At 41.0% G+C, this 27421-nt stretch overlaps 4 protein-coding genes across 5 annotated transcripts; 3 read left to right on the top strand and 1 right to left on the bottom strand.

Annotated features, from left to right (window-relative positions):
* Positions 1–123: 123 nt before the first annotated feature.
* Positions 124–2956, bottom strand: Elp4 (Elongator complex protein 4). Of its 2 annotated transcripts, none has more exons than XM_043411183.1 (6): positions 2730–2956; positions 2495–2666; positions 2387–2422; positions 1029–1648; positions 523–735; positions 124–284 (listed from the first exon to the last, which is right to left on the bottom strand). In XM_043411183.1, exons 2-6 carry the CDS (start codon positions 2613–2615, stop codon positions 171–173), a joined length of 1104 nt encoding a protein of 367 aa, XP_043267118.1. In that variant the 5' UTR covers positions 2616–2666; positions 2730–2956; the 3' UTR covers positions 124–170. The 2 variants fall into 2 exon arrangements, with proteins under 2 accessions (XP_043267118.1, XP_043267119.1); XM_043411184.1 differs by having other exon boundaries at positions 2495–2661.
* Positions 2957–3087: 131 nt separating this feature from the next.
* SMC1 (structural maintenance of chromosomes 1) lies at positions 3088–9364 on the top strand. The gene is made up of 19 exons (XM_043411182.1): positions 3088–3366; positions 3511–3631; positions 3710–3809; positions 3987–4165; positions 4389–4527; positions 4615–5079; positions 5195–5623; positions 5830–6210; positions 6285–6407; positions 6491–6622; positions 6710–6775; positions 6864–7021; positions 7124–7221; positions 7314–7618; positions 7711–7983; positions 8060–8239; positions 8319–8497; positions 8598–8775; positions 8857–9364. Exons 1-19 carry the CDS (start codon positions 3255–3257, stop codon positions 8920–8922), a joined length of 3684 nt encoding a protein of 1227 aa, XP_043267117.1. The 5' UTR covers positions 3088–3254; the 3' UTR covers positions 8923–9364.
* A 2740-nt stretch (positions 9365–12104) lies between these two features.
* Positions 12105–14814, top strand: LOC122406461 (venom allergen 5-like). Its single transcript, XM_043411923.1, has 6 exons — positions 12105–12221; positions 12464–12559; positions 12636–12720; positions 13017–13125; positions 14129–14253; positions 14406–14814. Exons 1-5 carry the CDS (start codon positions 12141–12143, stop codon positions 14235–14237), a joined length of 480 nt encoding a protein of 159 aa, XP_043267858.1. The 5' UTR covers positions 12105–12140; the 3' UTR covers positions 14238–14253; positions 14406–14814.
* A 2855-nt stretch (positions 14815–17669) lies between these two features.
* Positions 17670–27156, top strand: LOC122406500 (collagen alpha-1(I) chain-like). Its single transcript, XM_043411976.1, has 28 exons — positions 17670–18034; positions 18375–18419; positions 18554–18649; positions 18742–18876; positions 19218–19264; positions 19363–19428; positions 19523–19636; positions 20451–20598; positions 20715–20839; positions 20966–21172; positions 21251–21349; positions 21436–21544; positions 21622–21809; positions 21924–22140; positions 22261–22511; positions 22586–22747; positions 22862–23059; positions 23131–23536; positions 23606–23739; positions 23819–24088; positions 24185–24400; positions 24534–24623; positions 24930–25074; positions 25233–25469; positions 25581–25802; positions 25896–26068; positions 26317–26538; positions 26634–27156. Exons 1-28 carry the CDS (start codon positions 17836–17838, stop codon positions 26778–26780), a joined length of 4668 nt encoding a protein of 1555 aa, XP_043267911.1. The 5' UTR covers positions 17670–17835; the 3' UTR covers positions 26781–27156.
* Positions 27157–27421: the final 265 nt, after the last annotated feature.

The following is a 27421-nucleotide window of genomic DNA, read 5'->3' as shown; positions in this document are numbered from 1 at the left end:
ATTCTCTGAAAAAGATCCGAATCGAAAAAGTGTTGTCTTAATTACTATGTTTTTGGCTTTATGACAGGCACATCCGGTGTTGGATAAGGAAAGCAGAACTTGTACGGAATTCCGCTGTTCTTGTACTTTTCTCCATATCTTTTATTCAAAACGCTTGTATTAAAGATTCCTTAAAAGTCTAATGAAAGTCTTCCCGTACCACTGCTACAGCCAATTCCCGAAGGAACGCTGTCATCCTGTTCACGCTGCGCCGAGTCGTCGAATTCTGGCGGTAAATGAAGTATCTGAAAATGGAAATATACTTTCTTAGTAATTTGTAGAAAAGAAATGAAGATACGAAAATTGTGAATCTATTTTTCAACCCGCCTACAATCAAAAAATAGTAACAAACATTGATGCTGTTAATAATTCCGTTTTTCACGAAGAAGACGGTAGGTGAAAACTTCCAGACACGTGACACCCAAAAGTTGATTTCTTAATTTTTTACAGACTGTTCAAATCCCCAGGGCTAATTATATTCACCTTGATCAAAAATTTTTTGCGTCTCATTTTGAAAGCCAAATCGAAGGATTCGGGACAATGTGGTGCTAGTGTGTTGATAGCGGCGAGTTTTTTTATGTGCAAGAGACCGTGATAATCTTTGAAGACAGGATTTGTTTCTTTCGACGAGCCCATGAAAGATTCGAGCGCTATCGCGGTATCGGACAAATGTTCCAATCGTTGAACCAACGCATCCTTGAAATGGAATATTGAAAACTCAGATTAATTGTAATATTGTTGGATGCGCATCGCTGGAACGTGACGAGATATTATGTGGTAGAATAACTCAAATAAAGCCAAAGAAATTGTAGGAAAGTAGAAGGAAAGAAAAATAGTCGGGAAGAAAATTCCATTTCATAAATGATTTTGACGTTTTTAAAAAGATTTTAAAGAATAATGGATCATTAAATTGCATTTTCGGTAGTAGGATTTTCCTATATCAATTTTTTCTTCAACTTGGAACGATTGAATAAAAAAACAAATCTTACGCTGTTGTCGAAATTGAGAGTAGGAACGGTGATTGTTGCAACGGCGTAAGCACTTCGCATTATTGCTCTGAAGCAGTACAAAAAACGAAGAAGATCATTGTGGGTTGCTTCTTCAGTATCAGAGAGCCATAAACGCGAGCCAATCGAATGTAACGCTATTCTTAAAATGTTTCTTTTTTCAGGATTGGCCGATACGAGAAAATCTCCACTTTTCATCGTTTGCTGAATATTTTTGAGTAAATCAACGTATGCACTGTTCTCAAAGCCATCAGCCTGCCATTTTCCATTCTCACCATCCCACTGAGTTATTTCAGCATCGTCAATGATTTCTTTGTCCATTTGTTTAGTCAGATCATAGAAGTGGCCGAACGCCTGGCTACCCGTTGGTGACGATTCTACGATTCTCATGTTCTGATAACGCCATGCGATTTGCATTTGACTGTCCATAACTCTAGAATCTGACGTCGCTAATGTTGCGCTCACCGGAGCTGGCATTTCTGATATCAGCTGTGCTGGCCTGGAATCTCGAGACGCAACGAACAGAGGATGAGAGGAAACTACTCCTTCGGCCATAAAATACTTGAGCATGACCCTCGCATAATTTCCATATGCGTCTTCTTCTGTAAATTACAAAAATCTTCGTTCACACAACACACTTTGTAGAAAAAATATCTAATGCAAGATAAATCTCACAAATCAAAAGAAACGAATACAAGAATTTCTATGAAAAAAAATGTATTGATGAGTTTATAACGTCAGCTGTTTATCACAAAAAATCAATTTATCAGTTAAATCAGTTTATCAAATTGAAGGGAATCTAAGAAAAATATTATATTTTGGCTGACAGCAATGAGTATTCAAATTGATGGTTCAAACAGCAATTATTAATGTTAAATAATGGATTAAGAAATAAGAAATATGGCCATATATTTCAGCAACTTTTAAAGGAATTCAAGAAATCATTGAACTAATTGTAAGAGCAAAGCCTTAAAATCATATAAAAAAGCAACAAAATGACAGTGTATGAAGTTCAATTAATATGGATCATAGGAAAAGTAATGAACCAGAAAAAAACTTGACAAAAAATATTTGTGAAGTATAACGAAAAGACTATCAGTAATATGATCAAATTTTCCAACCACTTTATAGTTTATTATGTTCCAATACCACTCAATATCGAGACGCGTATCTCCGCTCATTAATTGTAACATATAAAATCTACAAAAATAAATTATTATATGCTACAACCCAGCACTATTGTCTTTCAGTAAAAATTTCATATTCCTTCAAGCATGAGTTATTTACGGTTTTTTCTTTCAACATCGGTCATTCTGATTGAATAGAGTTAATTTGTATACCTATTAACATAATGGATCCAATGGGTAGGCCACCTCCTGTGAAAACAAAGTTTTATGCGTATTTAATAAGAAAATTTATTGGTTACACGAATTGTTAAAAATTCAAACCTATCATAAAATCCAAGGAAGGAATTCCTGTTGAAATAAGAAGCTGTGCATTTTGTATAGATGGTTTCGTTCCAGGTATACACGGTATTTTACTCTTTGCTCTTGGCGTATTCAATGCCATGTTTTGTTCACTATTCTTCAATCAACTGTCCGATTGTCCAAATAACCTATACTATCCCAATGACAGAAGATTATAAACGAGGCACTAAACATAATAATCACACTTTTCAATTACTTTATCATTGCTTCTGCTTTTACACTGAAAGAAAACATGATAGAATGGAATAAAACATCATCGTTATAATGTATAACCACAAAAAAATACGACACGAATATTATTCCTTGGATTCTTTGATTATTCCACCTGCTTCATCCTCATCCTGTACGTTGCCTGTTGCCTGCGTATATTTAAATCGAACTTTTCGATTTCGATCTTTTCGATGTATCGACCACATCGCGATAGCAAGACGCGATCGGAGCGCAGCGCGGAGGATGCCACCAAGCCCGCACTTTGTATATAATGTAACTTTTCATTGAATTCACGCCACGCATGCGCAATATGGAAGCGTTCAGAGTTTCGGAGTAAAGCAGAGAGAGTAGAATTCTTTTGCCAGTACAGTTTACAGCTTTACGTGTACGCGTTCAATTGACAAGCTCGTGATGATTGTAATGCGTTAAAAATACAGGATTCTGGCGCCAATCTCGCTATTCTCCAGTACATCGGTATTTCCGTCGTTTTTGAGAGAGAAAAAACGTCAAAATGCCGGCGTTTTTAAAGCATATAGAGGTTGAAAATTTCAAGTCCTACAAAGGCAAATTGGTTATTGGGCCGCTCAAATCTTTTACGGCAGTTGTCGGACCAAATGGATCAGGTTGGTTATGACCATTCGTTCGTTATTTTTTCCCTCCTAAATTTTGATTATTATAGCCACAATTTTCTCGAACCCTGGACCGTTTTTCGTCATTGAATCTCCACATTTATGTCTATTGCTGAACATTGAATGGCTTGTTTTCAGGAAAATCAAATTTCATGGATGCCATCAGTTTTGTTATGGGTGAAAAGACAAGTAGTTTGCGCGTCAAGAGATTCAGCGAACTAATCCATGGAGCATCGATCGGAAAGCCTGTTGCTCGCAAGTATGCTATTGTTTTATTTTGCTTCCGCATTCTAAACACTGAGATTGATTATTTGTGATTGTTACTTTTTCCATCCAGTGCATCTGTCACGGCTGTCTTCGAACTCGAGGATGGTAGCGAAAAAAGTTTTATGCGAACTGTTCAAGGCTCTTCGTCAGAGCATCGTATCAATGGCAATGTGAGCAGTTGTTGAGTCCATAATCATAAGAATTGCTGATTTAATAATTTAATAAGAAAGACATTTATTATCATTGATATGTTTTTTCCATTGACAATCCATTCGTACCTTATAATTATTGATAGCAAAAATGACCGCTTGGTTGAAAAATATAAGTGATTTTTTTTGCTTGCACAGTTCGTCACTAGCCAAGTATATTTAACGGAATTAGAACAACTTGGAATCAATGTGAAAGCCAAGAATTTTCTCGTATTCCAAGGTGCTGTAGAATCCATTGCTATGAAAAATCCTAAAGAAAGGACTGCTCTTTTTGAAGAAATTAGTAATTCTGGAGCATTGAAAGCTGAATACGAAAGGTATGAGTCTCTGCGATAAGTGTATATATCAAATTCATATTAGGTGGCTTCAAAAATTACGCTGTAAAGCTCTAGAAATTTTTTTTGAGTTCAAAATTTATTCATTCATTTTTTTTTCAACTTGACACGGACCTGCTGAACAATTGTCCGAAGTTTAGTTCTTAGGTATATTTGAATTTTGATTGTTAATGGCTCATAAAATAATCTTTCATCAAAATTCCAGACTAAGAACAGAAATGTTACGAGCGGAAGAAGAAACTCAATTTTCATATCAGAAGAAAAAAGGTATAGCGGCGGAAAGGAAAGAAGCGAAGCTAGAGAAAGAAGAAGCAGAAAAGTATCAACGTCTCAAAGAAGAATATGTAAGATTGAAAATCATTAGTTTTGGTTGTCAATGACCGGGGCAAGTTCGAATACTCAAGTTTGTCGATAAAACATTTATATTACAGGTAGAGAAGCAAGTGGAACTGCAATTGTTCCGTTTGTTCCACAACGAAAAAGAGATAGAGAATTTGGAGAACTCCCAGAAGAAAAAACAGCATGAAGTGGAAAAAGTTGAGAAAAAGAAAGAAAAAGCAGAAGAATTATTAAAGGAAAAGAAAAAAGAAGCGGGTAAATTGTCCCGAGAACTGGCGAAAATCGAGCAAGATATAAGGGAAGTGGAGGTTGAAATAACGAAAAAACGCCCAACCTTCATCAAGGCTAAGGAGCGCGTTGCTCATATGCAAAAAAAAGTCGAATCCGCGAAAAAATCACTCGCCCAAGCTAAAATTGCCGATGAAGCGCACAAAAAAGATATCAATGAGTTGCAGGAAGAATTGCGTCAGGTTGAGGAGGCAAAAGCCAAGTATGAAGCGAGCATTGCTGGTCAATCGCAAATGCAAGGGCGGGATGTTCAATTGGAAGATGAGCAGGTAAAAATTTATTCGAATTTTATGAAACCAAGTGTGCAATGTATTTATAAACTAATCTGGTACGGAAAAGTTTAAACTAAATATCAAAATATAAACTATTGGAATGGAAATTCAGGTCCGTGAATACAATCGTTTGAAAGAAGAAGCTGGTAAGCAATCGGCCCGGTATCTTCAGCTCCTCGATTCCATTAATCGGGAACAAAAATCCGATCAAGACAGATTGGATAACGAGGGCCGAAAAAAGACCGATATCGAAAATAAATACAAGCAAAAAAGTCATATGAGAGACGAAGCGGTCAAGCGGGTTGAAAAATTAGAAGAGCACATACGAACCTCGGAAGCAGCGTTGGAAGACCAGAAAAAATTGAGAGCTGATTTGCAATCCGACGTTGGTTCTTCGAAAGATAAAATCCAAAGTATTCAACGAGAATTGGAAAATATTTCTGAACAACTGGGAGATGCCAAGGTCGATAAACACGAAGTTTCCAGAACCAAAAAGAAAACTGAAATTGTAGAAAATTTTAAACGACTTTTCCCCGGTGTGGTACGTTATATCCGTAAATATCAAATTCGAGATTTATTCATAATCCTTTTGATGAAAAGAAAAAAAATAATATATAATTCATTTTTATCGAATTCATCGTTCATAATACAGTGAAGGAAAAAACATTGATCGATGATCTTTAATCCATATGAATGTCACAGAAAAAATGAATGTAAAGTATTTTCTTTTTTTTTCAATTTCTACAGTACGATAGGATGTACAACATGTGCGAGCCGATACACAAACGCTACAACGTCGCAATTACAAAAGTTTTGGGCAAATATATGGAAGCGATCGTCGTTGATACTGAAAAAACTGCGAGGCAATGTATCCAATATTTGAAAGAGCAATATCTCGAGCCCGAAACATTTTTACCCCTCGATTATATTCAAGCGAAACCTCTCAAGGAACGTCTCAGAAATATCCAAGAACCGAAAAACGTCAAATTGCTCTATGACGTTTTGCACTTTTCGCCGAAAGATATCGACCGTGCAGTTCTATTTGCAACGAATAACGCACTCGTTTGTGAAACTCCTGAAGATGCGAACAAAGTTGCTTACGAAATGGACAAAAAAGCTCGTTACGACGTGTGTATTTTTTTCTTTATTCAATATAATGTACTTTATTGAAATATATTCTTATGACCAATTTTTGGCCGTAGTGCGTTGCCCTCGATGGAACTTTTTATCAAAAAGCCGGTATAATATCCGGTGGAAGTTTAGATCTCGCCAAAAAGGCGAAACGATGGGACGAAAAACAAATGTCTCAGCTTAAATCGCAAAAGGTAAGTTGCTCGCAATAATTCGTTATGCTGTGCAAAAAAAAAACATTCCAGGCAATACTTAAAAGCCACGATTCTTTCGATAGGAAAAATTGACCGAAGAGCTGCGGGAGTCTTTGAAGAAATCTCGTAAGGAATCCGAATTGAATACGATTGAGTCGCAAATTCGCGGTCTCGAAACCCGCTTGAAGTACAATAAGAGTGATTTAGTGGCAACTGTGAGTATCGTGAAGTAAATTCCAATGCAAATAAAAATTTCCATTGAAATTCGATAATTTGAAGATGAAATAAAATTATTTGATTAGAAAAAACAAATCGCTGAGCTGGAGACTGAGCTGGAAACTCTTCAAACGGAGCTCGATAAATTCGGGGTAAATATCGTTCGAGAAAAATATTTATTTGGAGAAAACGGATTTCACATTGTCAGATCTAATGACATTGAATAAATTATCTTTACAGCCAACTATCGCAGCCATTGAAAAGACTATGGCTGATCGGGACCAGGAGATCCAAAACAGCAAAGAAAAAATGAATAATGTTGAGGACGACGTGTTCGCTAGTTTCTGTGAACAAATTGGCGTCACAAATATTCGTCAATACGAAGAACGTGAATTGAGGTTCGTAATAATCGACCTGGGATTGGTGAAAAGAATAACATCGCTGTCCCTGATAAAATGTCATGCTATTCTATTTATTTTCTATTATTTTTCTAATTGTAGATCGCAACAAGAGCGTGCCAAAAAGCGTTTGGAGTTTGAAAACCAATGTAATCGTATTTACAATCAACTAGATTTTGAGAAACAGCGAGACACCGAAAGTGCGTTTGTAAATAAAATAGAGCAAATGGAATTTGATCGTAAAGAATCGGCTGTAGATTTCCTATAACGAAACATTCCGCTTACACTACAGGCAACGTTTTACGGTGGGAGCGAGCTGTTCAGGACGCCGAGGACAAGCTCGAATCGGCACGACAAACGGAAATAAATCAGAAAACCGAGATCGACAACGACGAAACTCAAATGGAGAAATTAAAGTCTACGAGAAGCGCCAAGAAAATGGAAGTCGATCAGAAGGACGAAGAAATCGGAAAATGTCGACGAGAAGTCGGTTCGATAGCGAAGGATATTCAAGCTGCGCAAAAACAGTTGAACACGATTGAAACGAAAATCGAACAGCGAAAAGCTGAGAGACACGCCATCCTTATGCAATGCAAAGTACCAAATTATGTTGAAAAATTAACAGTTCGAATCACCGTATTGACCATAATGATTCTATTTTATTTTCTTTTCATTTCCGTGTTTTTCAGATGGAAGATATTGCGATTCCTATGCTTCACGGAAATATGGAAGACATAGCAGGGGACGCAAGCACGACGAATAACGACACGAACAATGATTCGAGTGTGAGCACTCAGCAGCAGTACGAACGAGAAAGTCGAATAACGATAGACTACACTTTGCTGCCGGATCATTTGAAAGACGTTGAGGAAGAGGATTTGAAAAAGTCAACCGATAAACTAAACAAAATAATAAACGATCTCCAGAATACAATCCAACGTATCCAAGCACCAAACATGAAGGCGAGTTTTCCAAATAACAACGACATTTTGACATGACGAGCTCTAATTCAATGATAACAATAATTATTTAAAACAGGCTATTCAAAAATTGTACTTGGCCAAGGAAAAGTTGCAAGAAACGAACGAGGAGTTTGAGCAATCAAGGAAGAAGGCTAAGAAAGCTAAAACACAGTTCGAAAAAGTGAAGAAAGAACGACACGACAAATTCATGGCTTGTTTCGAGCACGTGGCGAATGAAATCGATCCAATTTACAAGGTAATACTTTTTTTTCATAGTCTGTCATTTTCGTGATGATTTTTCCACCGATAATTCAACATTTATTTTCTCATCAAAGAGTTTGGCAAAAAATCAATCAGCCCAGGCATTTTTGGGACCGGAAAATCCCGAAGAGCCGTATCTCGATGGTATCAATTACAATTGCGTCGCACCAGGGAAACGTTTTCAGCCGATGTCTAATCTCTCCGGAGGAGAAAAAACGGTCGCTGCTCTGGCTCTTTTGTTCGCTATTCACAGGTACAAAAATGAAACATTCGGCTTATCATTTTCATGTATTGACAAATTTTTCTTCGTTCCATTTCGAGGGAAAAATTTTGAAATGTATTTCTTGTCCCAGTTTTCAACCAGCACCGTTTTTCGTCCTCGATGAAATCGACGCAGCTCTCGATAACACAAATATCAGTAAAGTAGCTAGTTATATACGAGACAAGACGAGTTCACTTCAAACGATTGTTATTTCGTTGAAAGAAGAATTTTACTCGCACGCGGATGCACTCATTGGCATTTGTCCGGATGTGAGTATAAACAATTATCAGATAGTTTGAGCCACGTTGAAATTTTCAATAAAATGTATTAATTTTCGATTTTTTACACAGGTTGGAGGATGTCTCGAGAGCAAAGTATTGACTCTCGACTTGACAACGTATCCTACGAATATATAAAATTATGCAGTCCATTTTATCTCTCCATTATTTTATTTCAATCATTTTCATCGTATTTTTATACACATATATATATATATGATTACTATCATGCTAAATATTATTTAGTTCGCAAACTCTTTTTTCTAATGCGTAAATGAACGAAAGGTCAAATAACTGTTCGGGAATAATTGTGAATTAACTAAAACCGACAAACATTTGTTGCTATCAAGGAAAACACTATTTTATGGCAGATTTACGTCCTAAATTAACATTTTTTTACGTTATTAAACACATTGTTTCCCCCGAGTTAAAAATAATGTAAGATATATCACGATTCGTGCTTTGAGACAAATCTTATTCACTTTTTTTGGTCCTTGTACCACGACGATAAAATGTAAATGATGTAAATATATCAAAAACATGGACGTACGGTCAGACCAATAAAATACATTTATTAACACTTCATTCCAAACATTATTTACGTTCCCAAACCACAAAGAGTATGTCGATAAAGGAAACTTGTGAAATAAAAAAAATCTGACATGTTCGAAAATCAACGACGTGTAAATCCACATAAGTGTCATGCTCGAAGCTACTCTTATCACTTTTTCTACATTGAAGCAACATGAGAGAAACCGAGACCCCGAAGAATACGAAATATCGTCGTTCGATCGGGGGGTAACGTTAAAATGCAACTTTTTTAAAGAGTATTTGTCTTCGTATTTTTAGATGTTGCGATTTTCTTCACTTTGACAGGCAATTTTCCATATTAACTTCGGGTAGAAATTTTTTTATCATCAATACACAAGCACATATATGGTCAAGTGCACCATGTCGAAGTGGAATTGAAACGAAAAATGTTGAGCAACCAGTAATATTTTTACCCAGTCACCAAAATCTCAAGCATCTTTTAATAAAAAGCACAATTTCGGTAGATAAACTTTGCGAGTAATCGAAAACTTTGACAACTTCGGCGTTTATGACTAAACTAAGATTCCACTGTCTATTTAAAAACACGACGATGACTGAACCCATGAAATTTCAACCAAAATTTACAAAATTATTGCTTTTCTCTTATTTTTTTTTATTTATTTTTTCTCCATGAGTCTCGGGATTCATTCATTACGCTTCAACGATGCTTTAAACTTTGAAAATATACTCAACAAAATGTATAGGGGATAGTGATGCAAAGCGAAGCAGTCACGGGCAACGCGAAAAGTTAATATTCGATGGAAAATCGAATTTTTTCAGAAATTAAAAATTTCTATGGGGATCAAAAAATTGGCTCGCGCAGTAAAGAATGATCGTAGAACGGGTCAGATTTATCGTAAAATCGATCGTAAGAGGAAAAAGAAAACGATATTTTTTCTCATTAAAAAAACTAATAAATTTGACCGTCACACGTGGCAGATGCAGATACGTTGACGAAATACTATTAAACGCCTAGAATTGCTTGTTTTATTCAATGCACATCATTATCATTTTCCTTATCGTTGCCCAAAGAGCAAATTCACCTCGATTCCACACGTGTATCCTCTAAAACATAAAAGCATTATGCAGTTACGTCGAATGAGATAGCATTGTATAACCATCAGAAATAGGCCAAACATAAGAGGGCATTCTCAATTTTCTGGCAGAGGGGGGGGGGGGGGGGGGAGGAGGAGTCCGCTCTGTCGCGCTTTGGCCCGATCTCCCTCGCACAGAATTTATCTTTATTTATTAAAATCTTTATAAAAGTCTTTATAAATTCTTTATAAAAATTTATTTATAAAAATCAAAAATTGATTCGTAAAATGCGCTCCAATTTGGCCCTTATTTCATTTGTACTCGCATTGACGTACAAAAGAGTATCGCAGTGTACCGAGTATTACGTCAAAGTAAAATACTAGTTTTTGAAAATTGATTCGAAATATTCGACCATTTGATGCACTGCGTATTCGCAGTTCCCATAGCGAACGTTTGAACTTAATGAGATCGCGTGACCGTTTATCCTGGAAATCGGGAACAACGAGTGCGCTCGTTTGATCCCTGAAGAGCGAAAAAACCGTAGGAAAAATATACTGCAAAATGCACCAGCAGCAATGTCGTTATTGAGATCTAAGGATTCCAACAGACAACAGCCGACAAAGTAATCATGCTTAAAACTTGTGCGAATGCATCATTCTTCTTGAGAGTCTTCTCAAAGGCTGCGAATCCACTCTCAATACTATCATTTTAAAACTACAATAAGAGAGTCGAAAATGAAGAAAAATTTTCAAGAGTCCATTCTTTTTCCTTGGTTAATATATTAATTTTGAAATTATACAATATTTTACGATTCTTGATCAAAAACTTGCAATCATAATTTTAAAAATCATGAAAACACAAAAAGTGTTCTGTTGCTGACGTTGATCAACTATGAACAACAATGAAAATTAAAACAAAAGTCGTTGGGCCCGGGGCAAGTATCTGAAAATAGGAAAAATTTTTTTTTTCAATTGCAACTCCAGGCAGGAAAAACGGAGGTAATTCGGTCGTTGAGCGAGCTTGTAAAGTCTATAATCTCACGTAGCCGAGTGTCTAGATTGAGTGAAATGAAAAATGGGTCAACCTTTTACTCCAATCACGAACTTTTGTGACGAACTTTCAAAAACTATTTTCATAAAAACATTCGATGAATTCAATTTTTTCATGAACAGGGTGAAGCTCTTACACTCCAATGTGAGACTTGAAGCAATGAGAATTGTATTAAAAAAATAAATTCAAAATGCTGGTTACTTGAGCGTTGGAGCGGTTGTAGCGAGTACAAAATTCTCTGCGATAGTCGTCAAACGAATTTCGTCTTTATTAGCCAACTGAACGTGCCACATACGTGACACAGTTGAAAATTATGGGGGATTGTTCGACGTGTTTCGAAAGATGGTTGCTCATTATTTTCTGTCAAAAAATTTTGTAGGAATGATTTCATTAACAATAAGGCAAAAGATACTGATATCAAGAATTTATGGAATAAAAGTTCGATTCGTTCCTTCCCTTTCATATCCACTGATGTGAGATCAAACAGTCTAGCAATGCAAAACAGTATTGATAAACGTACTGTGTTTACATTATTTCGTTTTTTCCTTCACATTAACGTTGCAACACTGGTTGAAACGATTTTCGTCAGGTATAAATACCCGTGCGAGAAGCCTGTTTATTTCGTTTTTGAGAGTCTTCAAAGTATCTATCGAATCGGTCGAGTGAGAAAAAACGTCGAGATGGCGATCAGTCTTCGTATTTTTATTTTTGCGTCGAGCCTCACAGTTTTTGCAACGGCGTATAAGTGTGACCCAAATACCGTAAGTAGGGGAAAGCAGGGTGAATCGTTTACATTTCGTTTTACAAATTGTTCATTATTTTTTTCCTCGAAATGAAAAACCGTACTTTAAGGGGGTCACCCCGTGTGGCAGCCGGATTTTTTGGGATTTTTCCTCTCAGTTTGAAAGATCGCCAAAGCCATGCACTGACGGCTTGTTCGGATCAGTGCCTCATTTTTATGACGACGATAATTTGAAAAATATGCTTTTCTCGTTATTTGCAGATCAGTCCAAATTGTGGCAGTTCCAACGTCTACGCTTACATACCCAGATTAGCGTTCAGGCAGCAAATCATAAGGGCTCACAACGATGCAAGATTGGTAAAGACGCTCGATAAATAATTCGTGAATTCCTTACCCGAGTCCATGAATTTCATTGTTTTTTTTCATTTTGTAGAAATGGTCAGACAAGCTAGCCAACTGGGCTCAAGCATGGGCTAATCAATGCAATCCTGATTTAGTGGAAGACTGCTTCACAGTCGGTAAGTAAATGGACAACAATAATTCGTGAAAAAGTGTGAATTTTATTCGACGATTCACGCTCAAAAGTAGTGTACTAGGACTTGAATGGCAGTGGGCAAGCTACTTAGGAGATCTTATAAAAATCAATAAAATATAAGAAAAGTAGGTCGAAATGATCGGATGGAGTCGTGAAAACCAGTAAAGATTATATAATTTAAAAAAATTGATAAATAAATTTCCACGTTCCATGAAATCCTACCGAACGTTGTTTATAGAGAAGAGTCAAGTCTTGAATGACATTTTCTTTTAAATTCAGACCTACCACTTTCATCTCACACGTTCCATTCGCAACAGTTCACCGCTTCGGAAGATTGGAAGAAGCTCGCTACCAAGATTGCCAAATATTATAAAAAACACGATTTATGGTGAGTAAAAACATTTTCAACTAATAAACTGTTAGCTCCATTCCCATCTTAAGGTATATCATGCCCGTAGGATCGTATTTTACGGGTGTCTAAATTGGATCGATTTTTACTTCCTAATTAAAGATATAATCACTTTGAATTAATGTCAGAGTTATTAATACAAAATTGTAAATAAATTTTTCCAACTTATCTTTTGGCGAATGAAATTACAAGCCATTAAATAATCGGGAATCCATCACTGACTGAACCCCAAATTTCATTCGTCCCTGGCTAAAATACTATAGTTTTTACGTTAAAAATCGAAAAGTATTAATAAAAAGACAGAAGGCTATGGCAGGCTTTAACGTAATATATCCTTATCACTAGTAAGACAATCGTCTCGAATTTTTTCCCAGACCTTCATTATATACTTCATTGTTGTTGTGTACTTCTTCATAAACTTGGTAAGAAGCATTCACTCGTTATATGAAAAGATAAACGATTTTTTACGCACAGTCGCTATAACTTTGTGTATTTTTCTTCATATTTAAAGACGTTTATCTCAATAACCAATAAAACGAACCCTTTAAAATTTGATGTGCTTGTCAGTCGACTGCCCATTCAAAGCCTGTGTAAATTTCAAGACTTTCTTAAGAAAATCGTTTCGTGCATGAACTGCCTTAATCAGCATGAGTAATGAATTTCTCCTTCAAAAATCAAAGACCTTCGACAAACCATTCCTCGAAGAATATTCATGTTTGATTTCATTCTTTCAAATGCTGTGCTGCGTAATCTGTTGCATGGACTATTTGCATACTAAATTGAGTAACGAGATCTATTGATTGGCTATGAAATAGAGAGATGTGAAACTAAAGTTCTAGCATTTACAATATCAGTTAACACAGATAAATATTCCGAAATACTGAATTTTCATGTATAGTAAAATACTCAACATTTATTGGCTTTTCAATATGCTAAGTGTTTGTAAAATAATTAAAATTTCTTTCATTATTACCAATTGAAGCACCGATAACCCAGTGGAAATAGGATGCGGTTATATCTTCGTCAAAAATGAGCAGAGCAATGGCAAGCCGATCCACCTTCTTCGATGCAATTACCTTCAGACATACTAAACTTCCAGCTCAATCGGTTCGCTCTTTTTCTTGCATTTATCATTTTTTTTAACCAATTTACTCCACTGTCATAATATTTCAAATTTTTTGAATTAATATTACTCAAAATATCAAAGCACATAACGAATGTATAATAATAATGAAAATATGTTGCTATTCGTTCGATAGCAGGTTTTTAGCTTGGCAATATCGCCTTCGAGCAGCAACCTCACAGTTTCAACAATCTCCGATGGAACCACACCGTCAGGAATACGACAGGAAACTCGTACATTTAAATCAGGATTTCACTGGCCATTTTCACGAATCGCGATTACGACGATTATGAAAATAGAGAAATTCGAGTATAAATTTCTACCATGATCAGGTTTTTTTCTTGTTTTTATTATTCTGTAAAGACACTTTGCGATACGGTGGTTGCTCGCTACGGTATTCTATACGTGCCAACTGCAGGAAAATCTCTCGAGAATTTTTCGGATGAATTCGATGTTTTAAATTTTCAATATTTTACCCGGCGTAATGAACAATTTTTTTTTTTTACCTTTTCATAAAAAGAAAACAATTTATGGAAATAAAATTAATTGGTGTACAGTAAGATCCCGATTTTTTACTACCTGGGGAGAGGACCGATAAAAAATCGGGGGGTTCAGCTCGGAAGTGTGGCTTGAGACGTGACATAGGGAGGTGCGAATAATTGGCAGCATGAATTAACCTAACATTTTAGAAATAAGCGGGCTCAACGCGATCGGCTCAATTTTTTGGTGTAATAATAAACGTTTTTTTCCCCTTTGCGAAAACGTTATTCGGGTCGATGTTTTCACCCATTTTTTGCACTGCGACACATTTTGAGATTATGTACGAGTATGCAATGTACAAAACCGCGCGTACCGATTGCGCCGTGTTCGATGACGATGGTAGGGATAAGCGACGACCAGAGCCACTATTCCCCTAGTCAAACGACATTGGGTGGGGGCGAAGAATCAGGGGAATGGTTAAAAAATCGGGGTTTCACTGCAATGCTCTTTGGATTTCATTTATTCCACCAATATTCGTGGTGAGATATTTCGAAAAATGAAAGGTACACAGGAAAAGCTCTCGCATTGACGTAAAAAAGAGTGCCCGAGCTATTCCACGATTTTTATTTCAACATAACTAAATGGCCCGGCTCGCGGTGCTGCCACGGCAACTATTAACGTAGAAATGTAATCTACGAAAGTGTCGCCGAAAGCTCCAGAAAAATTGAAGTTTCTGAAAACTTATTGAAAATAATTCACCATTCGAAGCACACTGCGCGCCTATTCTCGGTTCCCATGGCGAACGTTCGGCCTTAATGAGCTCGCGTGACCATTCATCCTGGAGATTGGGAACAACGGGTGTGCACATATTTGATGACTGAAGAGCGAAGAAACAGTAGGAAAAATGGACTGCAAAATGCACTAGCGGCAGCATCGCCTGAGATCTGAGAATTTCAGCAAACGACGTCTGACAAGGTGATTGTGTTAAAAACTACCGCAAAGTCGATGACTTTTCTTCTTCAAAGTATGTCCAAAGATCGCGATGTTCAAAGAGTGCGATTTCTCTCCTGATCGTATTCAAACCTCTATAAATTCCCAATCAACAACTTACCGTTCATCCCAGTATGAAAAAAAATCATAAAAAAATATATCGCTCCATTGCTAAATACGATTCCACGGCAATCGCGTATAATCCAACGTTTCCAAACTGACAGAAAACAAAAGAATTCATAGATCGAAGCAAGTAGCTGCGGAGATGATAAAAATATGAAAAAATGGTAACTCCGAAACAGGAAAGGAAAAGAGGCCAATTTAGTTGCCGAGTAGACCACTAAAAATCTCGTTATTGGAAAACACGCACTGCAGCAGAGAGTGATACAATCGTTGGCTCGTTCGAGCGCGATGAAAAATGGGCGCAACTTTGTACCAAACCGCAAACATCTCTAATGAAGGAATTAGATACGCGTGTATCCATTGGACGCACAGAGACGCGCGTACATCGCGCAGTATGAATATCGACGCAGTATATGATAATCGTAGTAAAAGTTCGATCATGCACATGGATTATTAAGGCTCTCGCAGCTGAAACATAGTAGACTGGCGTGACTGCGATTTATCGTTGTTTAAAGCAAATGACTAGGTCCCAGGTCAATATACGGTCTATTACGGTTAACGCGTCTTAAGTATGCCGCACTCGGTAGAATGCGGCCAAAATAATGATTTGTCTCGAATAAAGTTATTGAGTAGCTGGAAATGGCACGTCTCGGGAGCTGGATCCATCGTCGTCTCGGCACCAAACGATTATTATTATGACGCTCTTAAATTAGAGCAGCCCGGAGAGTTGAATTTATGCAGAAACTCGATCACTGTTATCGCGACTTTACCATCTGGGGGTGAGTCATGAAAATCTTTTGATTTGAGATGCACAACTCTTAAATTCAAGAGACATGTGCGATCAGGAAATCAACGGAATGGACGAATCATCGAACGTTGTATTTTTTTCTCAAAATGTCAGATTTTCAAGGGTTCGTGAACGAATTGTCTGATCTGCTCTTCCGATGCTCCAAACTTCATCTTCGTTGCCATCGATCACTTGAAATCTCCATAAATTTATGATTTTCAATGGAAACCCGATGGAAGTATTTGAGATAATCGAATGGTATTTGAAAATCTACACGAAGGGCGCGAAATAAGGTTTTATTTATTTCGCATCTCTTTGTGAAGACGATTACAACGCTGACGTTTGCAACGCTGGAGTCCAACGAAACGAACCTCCAATAATTCGAGTAATTCTCCAATCGCCGAATGAGCGATTTGAAAAAATTGCTGAATTACAAATGTTTTTTCCTTCATTTCGTGGGAGCCGAACGTCGCGAACTTCAGGGTCGCAATACCATTACGGTTTCTTGAGGTCAATTTCCGCGGAATGGGCTGAGCGCAAAGTACAATAGTGCAGCATTTATCGATGCTCGGAGCAGGCACGGGTAAGAAGCGATGAAGCAAAAATTATTGAGCAATAATGAAAAACAGTGACACTCGAAAGCACTCGAAAGCAGTGGCAAGGCTCGCGACGGTGATGGAACGAATGGCGAGAGGGTGTCAAGGGCCATTATTCATCGACGACTCGAGAGAATATTCGAAGATGAGAAATAGAGGAATCGAGTAAAAAGGAAGATCGATCAAGAGTTAAGATGCGTAGACGACGAAAGCTTCGGATGTGAAAGAGATAAAAAGTTAAAATGGTACTTCGGGAAGGAGAGGAGGACATATGGAGAGGAGAAAGAGAAGGAGAAGAGGATACATGAAAAGTGTGTCTATGCAACGAGGATGATGACCTCCCCATGCAACTTGATGCATCTGCTAAATAGATGACACAAAGCTTGCGACAACTCTAGTTGCCCTCAGCCTCAGTCAGAGGCGAGACGGCTCTAGGAAGTATCACGAAGAGCAATTTACATTGGGTGAGAAGAAAGCGTGCAAAAAAGAAGCGACGAAAAATAGGAAGGAAAAAATTAAAGGAACGTTTCCTCGGCGGTGCGGGGTGTTGAGTATAAATCGATTGGAATATTTCATTTGCTCCTTTATAAATGTTTAATCGCGTCATCATCGTTACTCTCGCGGGCCTCGTATTGGCCCAGTTAATGGCCTGGCATTTCGTCGATTCGGCGAAAACTCGAAGACATCGTTCAAGACCCGTGCAATCGCAGCAACCTGCCGTCCCCACTAATGATTACAGCGAGTTTGAGTATTACGAGAATTACGACGACTACGAGGACAATCGAAACGGTGAGTGCGCTCTTCCGAACAAAATCACACAAAACTTGAAAGAAAAAGAAAAAGAAGAAAAAAACAAAAAAAAACCCGGACGAAGCTTCATCCTCAAAAGAAAGCATGAATTCTCGTACTCGGAATTTATCTTCCGTTCAATATCTTCAATAAATGAGAATTGAAACCGGAAGCGGACGCGATCTCTGTGAATTAATTGGATTCATCAATTATCGTAATTGGCAATGCGAATCTAGGCACTCATTTTCCTTAGCACATGTGTGGAACATCGGATAAGCAAAAGTAGGACAGTAGCTGTGCATTTCCGGCTTGTTCTGAAGTTTTTTTTTCTTCCCCTTAGAAACAACGACCGATGATGCTCCACCCGATGGCCAGGACCGCACAGGTTTGTGTCTGTAACGCCAAGTATTTAAAAAAAAGTTATCAATATTTCATTATTCATTTGTATGGAAACGATTTCAATATCGATTGTTAATTTCGAACAAAAATATACGAAACCGTCGTTTATTTTAAAAAAAGAATACCCCATTTCCGCACCGGAAGCGACACCTTCCTCGAGACCGGAAGTCCTCACGAATCCTCCGGATCGAGGATCAACGAGCGGCCCCGAAGACGGTATTTGTTCTATTTTCAATTGCCTTTTTCCGATACTATATTGATCGAGGTCACTGAACCAACGTCATAAGAAAAAGTGATATTTTTCACAGAGCGTCCCGAGGACGACTGCGAGTTCGACGGAGTATTAAGGAGACACGGCGAATCATGGGACCCCCTAGAATGCACAACGTGCGTTTGCTTAAGGGGACAAGTCGACTGCTCCAAAAGCCCATCATGTCGAACAGGTTTTTATCCAATTTCGGGGTCGTCGATTTAAATACCATTTTGACAGTAAAGATCCATCAGTGGGACGCGCAACGATGATCAATGTGGTTTGCCCAACTCACGATGGAACGTCCCGTTTTTATGAAACTCAATGGTTTTTCAGCACTTTTGAACTCTAAAATTCAAAGATTGTTCCGAATCAATGATTTCTTTGGAAAGTTGGTAGTTGATTGAATTTTTCGAATATTCTAGTGAATAATCATCAGCTATCGTGAGTTTCAATATTCCTGAATCAGCCCCGCGACTAATCATAATCGTTGAATTTTTGTGAGAAAAATCTTATTTGAAGAAACTTTTCCAGAAAATCCAATCGGATCGATTCCACTGCAGGATGAGCTCGATGGTCCAGTAAGTAGTGTAAGGAAAAAAGAAAATTTTGAAATCCTCGCATCAAGTGATTGGGGGAAGGAAAATCCTTCGCTAAAATCGTTATCGTGTTTTTTCAGCGATCAACTGAGATTGTTCCGGGCGAGAGCAATCAAGTGAATTCCATCGCAGTCTCGGGACCACGCGTGAGTTATGCGAATTGACAATTTGCCCAATCACTGGAATGCTTGCTTCGAAGCATCCGGATTTTCAAGTCATTATTTGTGTTCGACAAATTAGGGTGAACCCGGAAGACGAGGAGACAGCGGACGCCCCGGAGACTCAGGATTGCCTGGACAACCGGGAAATCCTGGAATACCCGGTCTTCCAGGACCTCCGGGACCTGTTCCAGACGCAAGTGTCTTTTTTTAAACGCTCTCACTGTTTTTTTGCCTCCCTGTACCTCTCCAAGCCCTTTTCATCGTCGTGGTAATTTCTTTTGGAACTACGAGGCACAATATTAGCCTCATATTCCCAATATTTCAAGAATTATCATGATTACATGTGGAAACAGGGGATTTGTTTGAACCAAGAAAGTGTAAACCAAGTGCAAGTCAATTTGGATCTTAAGATAAGCTTCATGTTCAATTATATGTAAAGCTAATGCATCGAACAACAAAAAACATACTTTCATTATTTGGTTCAAATCGAGCCATGTAAACTGTCGATTTTTAATAGGCTCGATGCCTTAAAGGGGTCATCCCGCATGGCAGCCGGATTTTTTGAGATTTTTCCACGATTTTTTTTGAGGCGAGGATAAAATGCATGGACTTGAGAACTACGAAACACAATTCTTCAATTTTTAATATTTCTGTATGATTCTAGTTGGGGCGATAGCCACTGCTTTACAAATCAAAACGCTTGCTGAGACCATGGCGAAACGTATGGGTTTCTATGGAGTAGTTTTACACCGAATCTCCCGATATAACAGACTTAGAGAATTCGATCGAGTTGAAATACCAATAAATAAACCCTTCAAATATCTAAAGTCTGTTTTTTTTCCTCGCCGCAAAAAGATCGCGAAAAACCCCCAAAAAATGGGGCTGCCTCACGGGATGCCCCCCTTAATGCAAGTGAACTCATTCATTCGTTCGAAAAAAAGAACCATCATGTTGGGTCCGGAGAAATGAACAAATATTTCGTTCATTTTGTTATTTCGAAAATGCAGGTTTCGGTGTACTATCAACAACTGGCTCTGTCCCAAGCGAGCGGTGACAAAGGCCCCACGGGTGCTGCTGCGCCTCTGTACGGTGGTCCTGAGGGCTACGGGTACGTGAGTGCTCAGGTCGGGCCGGTTGGTCCCCGAGGGCCACCAGGTAATTCGTCAGGAATTTTAAAATTATTGTAAAACGAGCTCACTTCGATCATTGCCGCATTTAAACTATGGAGCCTGGTGCAATCAATCGGCTTTTGTAATTGTCTGTAATTCAAGGACCACCCGGACCGCAGGGGCCTCAAGGATTTCAAGGAACGAGAGGCGACGCAGGCGAGCCTGGCTTACCTGGTCCGCCCGGAACGCAGGGTCCTCGAGGTTTGCCCGGATTGAACGGAAAAGACGTGAGTTGATGATAAACTTAAAGAAATAAGGTGAAAAATGGAGCGGAATTCCGCCAAGACTTTATTCACTCTTGGCGAAATTTTGCTGGATGTTCAACGCCATAATTTACGCTGCTTTCCGAATAGGGTGAACCTGGCGACGATGGGGAACCCGGTGCTGTGGGCTCTCCAGGTCCGGCAGGTCCTCGAGGCTTGTCAGGCATGCCAGGACTGCCAGGTGCCAAAGGTCATCGTGGATTCCCAGGACTGGATGGAGCCAAAGGGGAGCAAGGGCTGGCTGGCGAAAAAGGCTCAGCTGGAGGACCAGGGCCCATGGGGGTGATGGGACCGTCGGTAAGCAGTGTGATGCACAACGTCAAAACGAGTTATTTCCAAGGATTAAACTAATCGATGATTTCCTTGTAAATAAAGGGACCTGGCGGGCCTCGGGGAGAAAGAGGACGAGAAGGTCCTCCAGGACCACCAGGTTTACGAGGGATCGACGGCACAGCGGGATCGCCAGGACAACCGGTAAATAATAATGAATATATTATTACAAAGCGAAATGAAATGATCGAACCGCTTGGTGTATTCAACGATTCGATGAAAAAAAACAGGGCTCGATGGGTAAACCCGGACCCCCTGGATTCCCAGGCGGACCTGGAGCAAAAGGTGACCAAGGTGTTCAAGGCCCAAAAGGGAGTCAAGGTCTCCAAGGTCCTCGAGGTGAGTAAACAAGTTTGAAGTATGCTCGCGCAGCTGCTCGTTACCGGAAGCATGACTTACGTCTGATGCACTTTCAGGCGAATCCGGAAGACCGGGTCAACCCGGAGAATCGGGTCCTCAGGGAGCCCAAGGTAAGGATGGATCCCCGGGTGAGAAAGGCAACGTCGGATCACCGGGATTGGTCGGAGCGCCCGGATTCCCTGGAGCTCGAGGCCAGCCCGGTACTCCTGGAAGCCCTGGAGTTTTAGGACCCAAAGGGCAGCCGGTACGAGCGACAATTACGATTTTAATTAGACACATTTGTTCCAACGAATATCCATGATGATTCTTTGGGTCATTTTGTAAAAGTGTTTCTTCTCGTGAAAATGAAAATCTGCAGGGTTTCCCCGGTGAGAGAGGATTCAAAGGTGACAGTGGAACGAAAGGGGATACGGGAGCACCAGGTCCAAGAGGACTTCCAGGGGTTCCTGGCTCAGAGGGCAAGAGAGGGAAACGAGGGATGCGGGGTCCGATCGGCGCCTCCGGCCCTCAAGGCGAAAGAGGACCGTCGGGACCTCGAGGACTGCCCGGGGCAGATGGACCCAGTGGTCCGAAAGGTGAGGGTCTTCGTGATGAAAAACTGAGTGAAAGTGCCATTGAAATTTCGACGTTCCGAGGACAGTGCGATAAATATGAGTGCGATAAATCAAGGACAGTTTCATTGATTATTTTTATAGGTCAAACCGGTGACCGCGGCTCCACGGGTTCAATGGGGCCCAAAGGTTCTACCGGTGACCCCGGCAGGCCAGGACCACAGGGACTGCAAGGTCAACGAGGGCTAATCGGACGCACCGGCTCGATTGGCAAACCGGGTAATCCGGGAGACCGCGGAATTCAAGGAGCTGATGGCAAGCCCGGGGAGCAGGGGCCACCGGGATTACAAGGGCTGCCAGGGCCAATAGGCTTCCCAGGCGACAAAGGCTTTCCCGTAAGAATGTGAAAATCACCAGAATCGCAACTTGTCGCTTCTCTACCAATTCTCGATCTCATTTTCCCGACCAGGGCGAAGCTGGCAAAGACGGTGAACCTGGAAATCCGGGGCCACCGGGACCGCGAGGTGACTCGGGCAAGGAGGGTCCCGTGGGCCAGCAAGGACCTCCCGGCCCACCTGGAGCTGATGGAGAAAGGGGACCACAAGGACAACCGGGCTCTCGGGGATTTCAGGTTAATCGTTAATGTGAAGTTGTCTGGGCCAAAGTTACAAAATGAGAATGAAAATCCGTGATACGGGAGTGGACAGTAAAATGGAGATCCTTCAAAAGTGTTTTTCAAATCTAGGGCCTACCAGGAGCCACCGGAAATGCAGGCCCTCCGGGGAAAGATGGAGAGCCGGGATCGCAGGGCCCTACCGGACTTCCAGGTCCTGCTGGAAATCGAGGAGAACGCGGTTTTCCTGGAGACAGAGGTCCTGTGGGAGTTCCCGGTGCTCCGGGTTTGAGGGGTGAAACCGGAAGTCAAGGATCGGATGGCTTGCCAGTGAGCTTTTTTTATGACTCCGTTCAGTCCATTTCTGACAAAGCAATGATTGCTAGTGATTTTTCGTGTAGGGTTTGCCCGGTCCAAGGGGCGACAAAGGCCACTCGGGGGCAATGGGATTAGTGGGGTTGCCGGGTCTGAGAGGCTCTCCAGGTGAAAGCGGTCAAAAAGGTGAGCGAGGCTCTGCCGGTCCGGCCGGACCTGAAGGTCCTCCAGGCCGCATCGGAGAACGTGGTCCACAAGGAACAGTCGGTCCTCCGGGTGCTCCGGGTGAACCAGCTGAAAGAGGCGACGCGGGTGCTCCTGGACCTCCTGGAGAACAGGGGGCTCCCGGAAGCATCGGGGAACGAGGTCCGCAAGGAATTCAGGGCTCGCAAGGATTCCCTGGTCCTCAAGGACTCGTTGGGTTGCCTGGACTGAAAGGAGATCGCGGGTGGCCGGGACTCAAGGGCGACCAAGGCTCTCCGGGACAAGCCGGTAATGGTGGTAGACGAACGCAGTGTCGTTTGGTGTATCGAACTCGAATTAAACTTTTTTTCGCTTCAGGTACTCCTGGGGAAATGGGCCCCACGGGACCGGCTGGGTTGACAGGCTCCAAGGGGATGCGCGGCGAGCCGGGACCACGAGGAGAAACTGGCTTGATGGGGGCGCCAGGAATACCGGGCTTGATCGGCGCCGCTGTAAAGATTTCTTTGTTTTCTTTCCAATCGAGCATCGCATCTTCTCAAAATCGTTATCTCATGACCCGGTTTCACGCAGGGGCACCCCGGAGCAGTGGGACCACCCGGGCCTCAAGGCTTGCCGGGAATCAAAGGAACTGCGGGCGACAGCGGACGTCCGGGAAACCCTGGCCTGATAGGAAATCCGGGAGCTCCCGGTGCTGATGGAATTAAGGGCGAAAGCGGATCCGACGGGTCGCCAGGGCCGATCGGACCTCAGGGACTTCAAGGGCTACCTGGCGAGAGGGGTTTGCCGGGTATCCCGGGTGCCTCCGGGCCAGTGGGAGCGAGAGGGTTGAGAGGAGCCCCCGTGAGTTGAACGCAGTACTTTAGTGTCTCTGGAATTCATTTTTTCAACCTCTTTTCCTCGATGCCCATAATTCTTGATCCATTTTGTTCGCTCCAGGGTGAAACAGGAATATCGGGCAAACCCGGGTCAGAAGGGCCCCCGGGGCCACCGGGATTCATGGGGCCGCCTGGGCCACCAGGCCCCACTGGCGAAAGTGGCGCCGAAGGAGCTCCCGGCAAACAAGGCTTACCTGGTATCAGCGGGCGACCCGGCGATAAGGGACCACCCGGAGTTCCTGGTGCTCCAGGAGCTGCGGGTCCACCAGGACTCACGGTGATAACAAATTCGATTTTTTATGCTGCGAGTTCGGAAAAAATTTACTTGATATTAAATTTTGTTCATAGAAAAGCTCGAACCTTTTTCGTCACTAAAAATTTCAGTAAAATTAACTTTTTCCTTAATTCAGGGACCACCGGGAACAGCCGGATCTCCTGGAGCCACTGGAGAGCGGGGACCGAAGGGTGACAGTGGCCCCCAGGGCGTCGAAGGACAACAGGTATTTGCTTCCAACTTGATTCGCGAGTTTTTACGAATAAAGATATCAACTGTCAAGTCCGATGTCTTCTGCTCCCAATAATTCCGTTGGCAACGTGCCATTCGTGTGCAGTTTTTCTTCAATTCTTATCACCGCTATCGAGCTCGATGATTGGAGTAATTTTGATTTTTGAAAATGTCCAAGCGTGGTATTCCAGTGCGTGAAACAAATTGAATAGATTTTTCGAGGTTTTTACGTACCAACTTCCAGCTTCACGGTTCTCAATTTTATTTTTGACTCAAGTACTTAAAAATGCTCCTATTCCAGGGTCTCCGAGGGAAACCAGGTCCCGTGGGGTTGGAAGGACCGAAGGGCGATCGTGGGCCGGAAGGTCCTCAGGGTGCCAAAGGTCATCGCGGTCTCATCGGACTCCAGGGTTTACCTGGTGTAGCCGGTCTTCCTGGCGACAAAGGTGCGTTCATTAAATTTGAACACTTTTCCGTTCAATTTTAACTCGTCAAATCGAATTTACTTAAACTCAAAGTGATTTTTGTTGTTACGGCATATTAATAAACACTTCACGGGATTAATGAGTCGAGGAATTTTTGTATGCTCCTTCATGGAACGCAGGTATACCGGGAATGCCAGGAATGCCTGGTAAAGACGGTGACCCTGGTTCGCGAGGAAGTCCAGGGCGGGATGGAAGTCCAGGGCCGATGGGGGTCGCTGGGAACCCTGGAGTAAGAGGTCCCGCCGGTGAAACAGGACGCCCTGGGCCTACGGGACCTCAAGGACCACCCGGTCCACCAGGCCCCCCGGGGGAACTCGGCTTGGGTTACGATGCTGCATCGCTTGCAGCTCTTTTGAGTAAAGAAATATGATTAGCGAATATTCGAGTAGAAGGATTGAAAAATTAACGAAAAAATGCTTCAAATCGTGTTGAAGCTGTTGACTCGAGCTTGCGGTTGAAAATTCAAGGTGCGGGTCAAGGACAAAAGGGACCGGATCCACTGAGCGGCGACGAGCCACCAAGACTCTTTGGAAAAGACATGAGCAACGAGGAACGAAGGGAACTCGTAACGAAAGCATACGAGCAGCTGAAAGCTTCGTACGAAAAAATCGTTAGACCGGATGGTGAAAAAAATTCTCCGGCAAAAACATGCAGAGACCTCTTCGTGGCTCATCCCGAAAAGTCATCTGGTAAGTATCCCCTTCGTTGGAAAAGAGAGAGCTGAAGAGAAATCCGTGAATGACGAGCCACACTGTGTCGTACGACGATCGATACTTTCGCAGGGGAGTACTGGATAGATCCGAACGGGGGAGATTCCCGTGACGCAATTTTGGTCCACTGTGACGCCGAGAAACGAGCTACCTGCGTTCTCGCTGATCCAGCCCGCTCTTTCCAAATCAATCACATCGGTAACGAGCAAGAAATTTGGTTGAGTGAAATCGACGGAGGCATGAAGGTTCGTTCCAATTCGTTCGCTCCATTACACTCAATTATTGATTCGTCGTTATCCTCGTCGTGAAAAAAAAAAGAAAATGTTTTTTCTAAGAAAAGAGTGAAAAGTAAAGAAAACTAGAAACAAGCTGGCTGCTTTGCGGTTGTACGATCGAAAATAACGAAATAATGAAACAATCAATATTTCATGGTCACCCCACTGCAGTTCAACGGATTAGCTGATCCTAGAAAAACGTTTTCGTCCCTCAACAGATAACTTACAAAGCAGACAGCAACCAAGTAGGATTTTTGCAACTGCTGTCGAAGCACGCAGAGCAGAATATAACTTACCATTGCAAAGAGACCGTGGCATATTTCGATTCCGAGCGTCGAACTTATCGTCGAGGAATGAAACTTTTGGCGTGGAACGACGTGGAATTGACACCGAGGGGTAACCAGAGGCTTCGTTACGAGATGATCCTGGACGAGTGCAGGGTGAGAAATGGCCAAATTTTTCTAATGACGATTGGATTCTACATGAAAAAAACGAAAAGAAAATAAAAGGATGAAATTATTTTTCGGTTATTCAGTTACGTGGAAAAGAATGGGGCAAAACGATCGTGAACTACGAGACAGAAAAATCGGTGAGGCTTCCAATAGTCGATTTGGCGTTCCGAGACATCGGCAAACCCGAGCAAAGTTTCTGGGTGGAAATCGGTCCGGTTTGCTATCGATGACAAGAGTGAGAAACGCGACCGGATGCAACCAGCAGTTTTCGTAGGTCTCATGACACAGCATTTTTATCATAACTTCACATCGAGCATTTATCGAAAATTATCATTTCTCGATACGAATTTCGTATAAAATGTTACAATAACTAAATATATAGAGTGGCCTGTTCATAGATAATGTAATTTTGCACTTCTTACGTCTTGAGATAATTTTTTATTTTATATTCGAAATATTGTATTGGAAAGTACATTATAATATGATACAATAATGCTATCGTGATTACAGTAGGTGGGATCGAATGCAGCTAAATGTAAGAATCGAATAATTTTTTATGACTATTTATACATGGCCGTACAATAATTAAACATTTGTATTCATGCAGCGCGAGAGTTTCATTGATTTAATCGAAAATAAATGACGAAAGCAACTTATCCGGAACGTACACGGAGAGAGAATTAAATTTGAAAAATTACTGTGGGTAACGATAGTGCGGTGATGACGAGCCGCGATTCATGATATTATTAGACGTCCCATCTGCAATATTGACTCTTATAAAACTTTAAATTCTGCAAAATCTTTGAAATTTTACAGCCTGTTGCAGGAATTAGTGTTTTTTTTCCTTAACTTGTCCCTGCAGCAGTCAAAT

The sequence above is a fragment of the Venturia canescens genome, chromosome 2 (genome assembly GCF_019457755.1).
Source record: "Venturia canescens isolate UGA chromosome 2, ASM1945775v1, whole genome shotgun sequence".
Classification (NCBI taxonomy): Eukaryota; Metazoa; Arthropoda; class Insecta; order Hymenoptera; family Ichneumonidae; genus Venturia; species Venturia canescens.
Note: the sequence above shows the minus strand (reverse complement) of the source record. Positions and strands in the feature narration are given on the sequence as shown.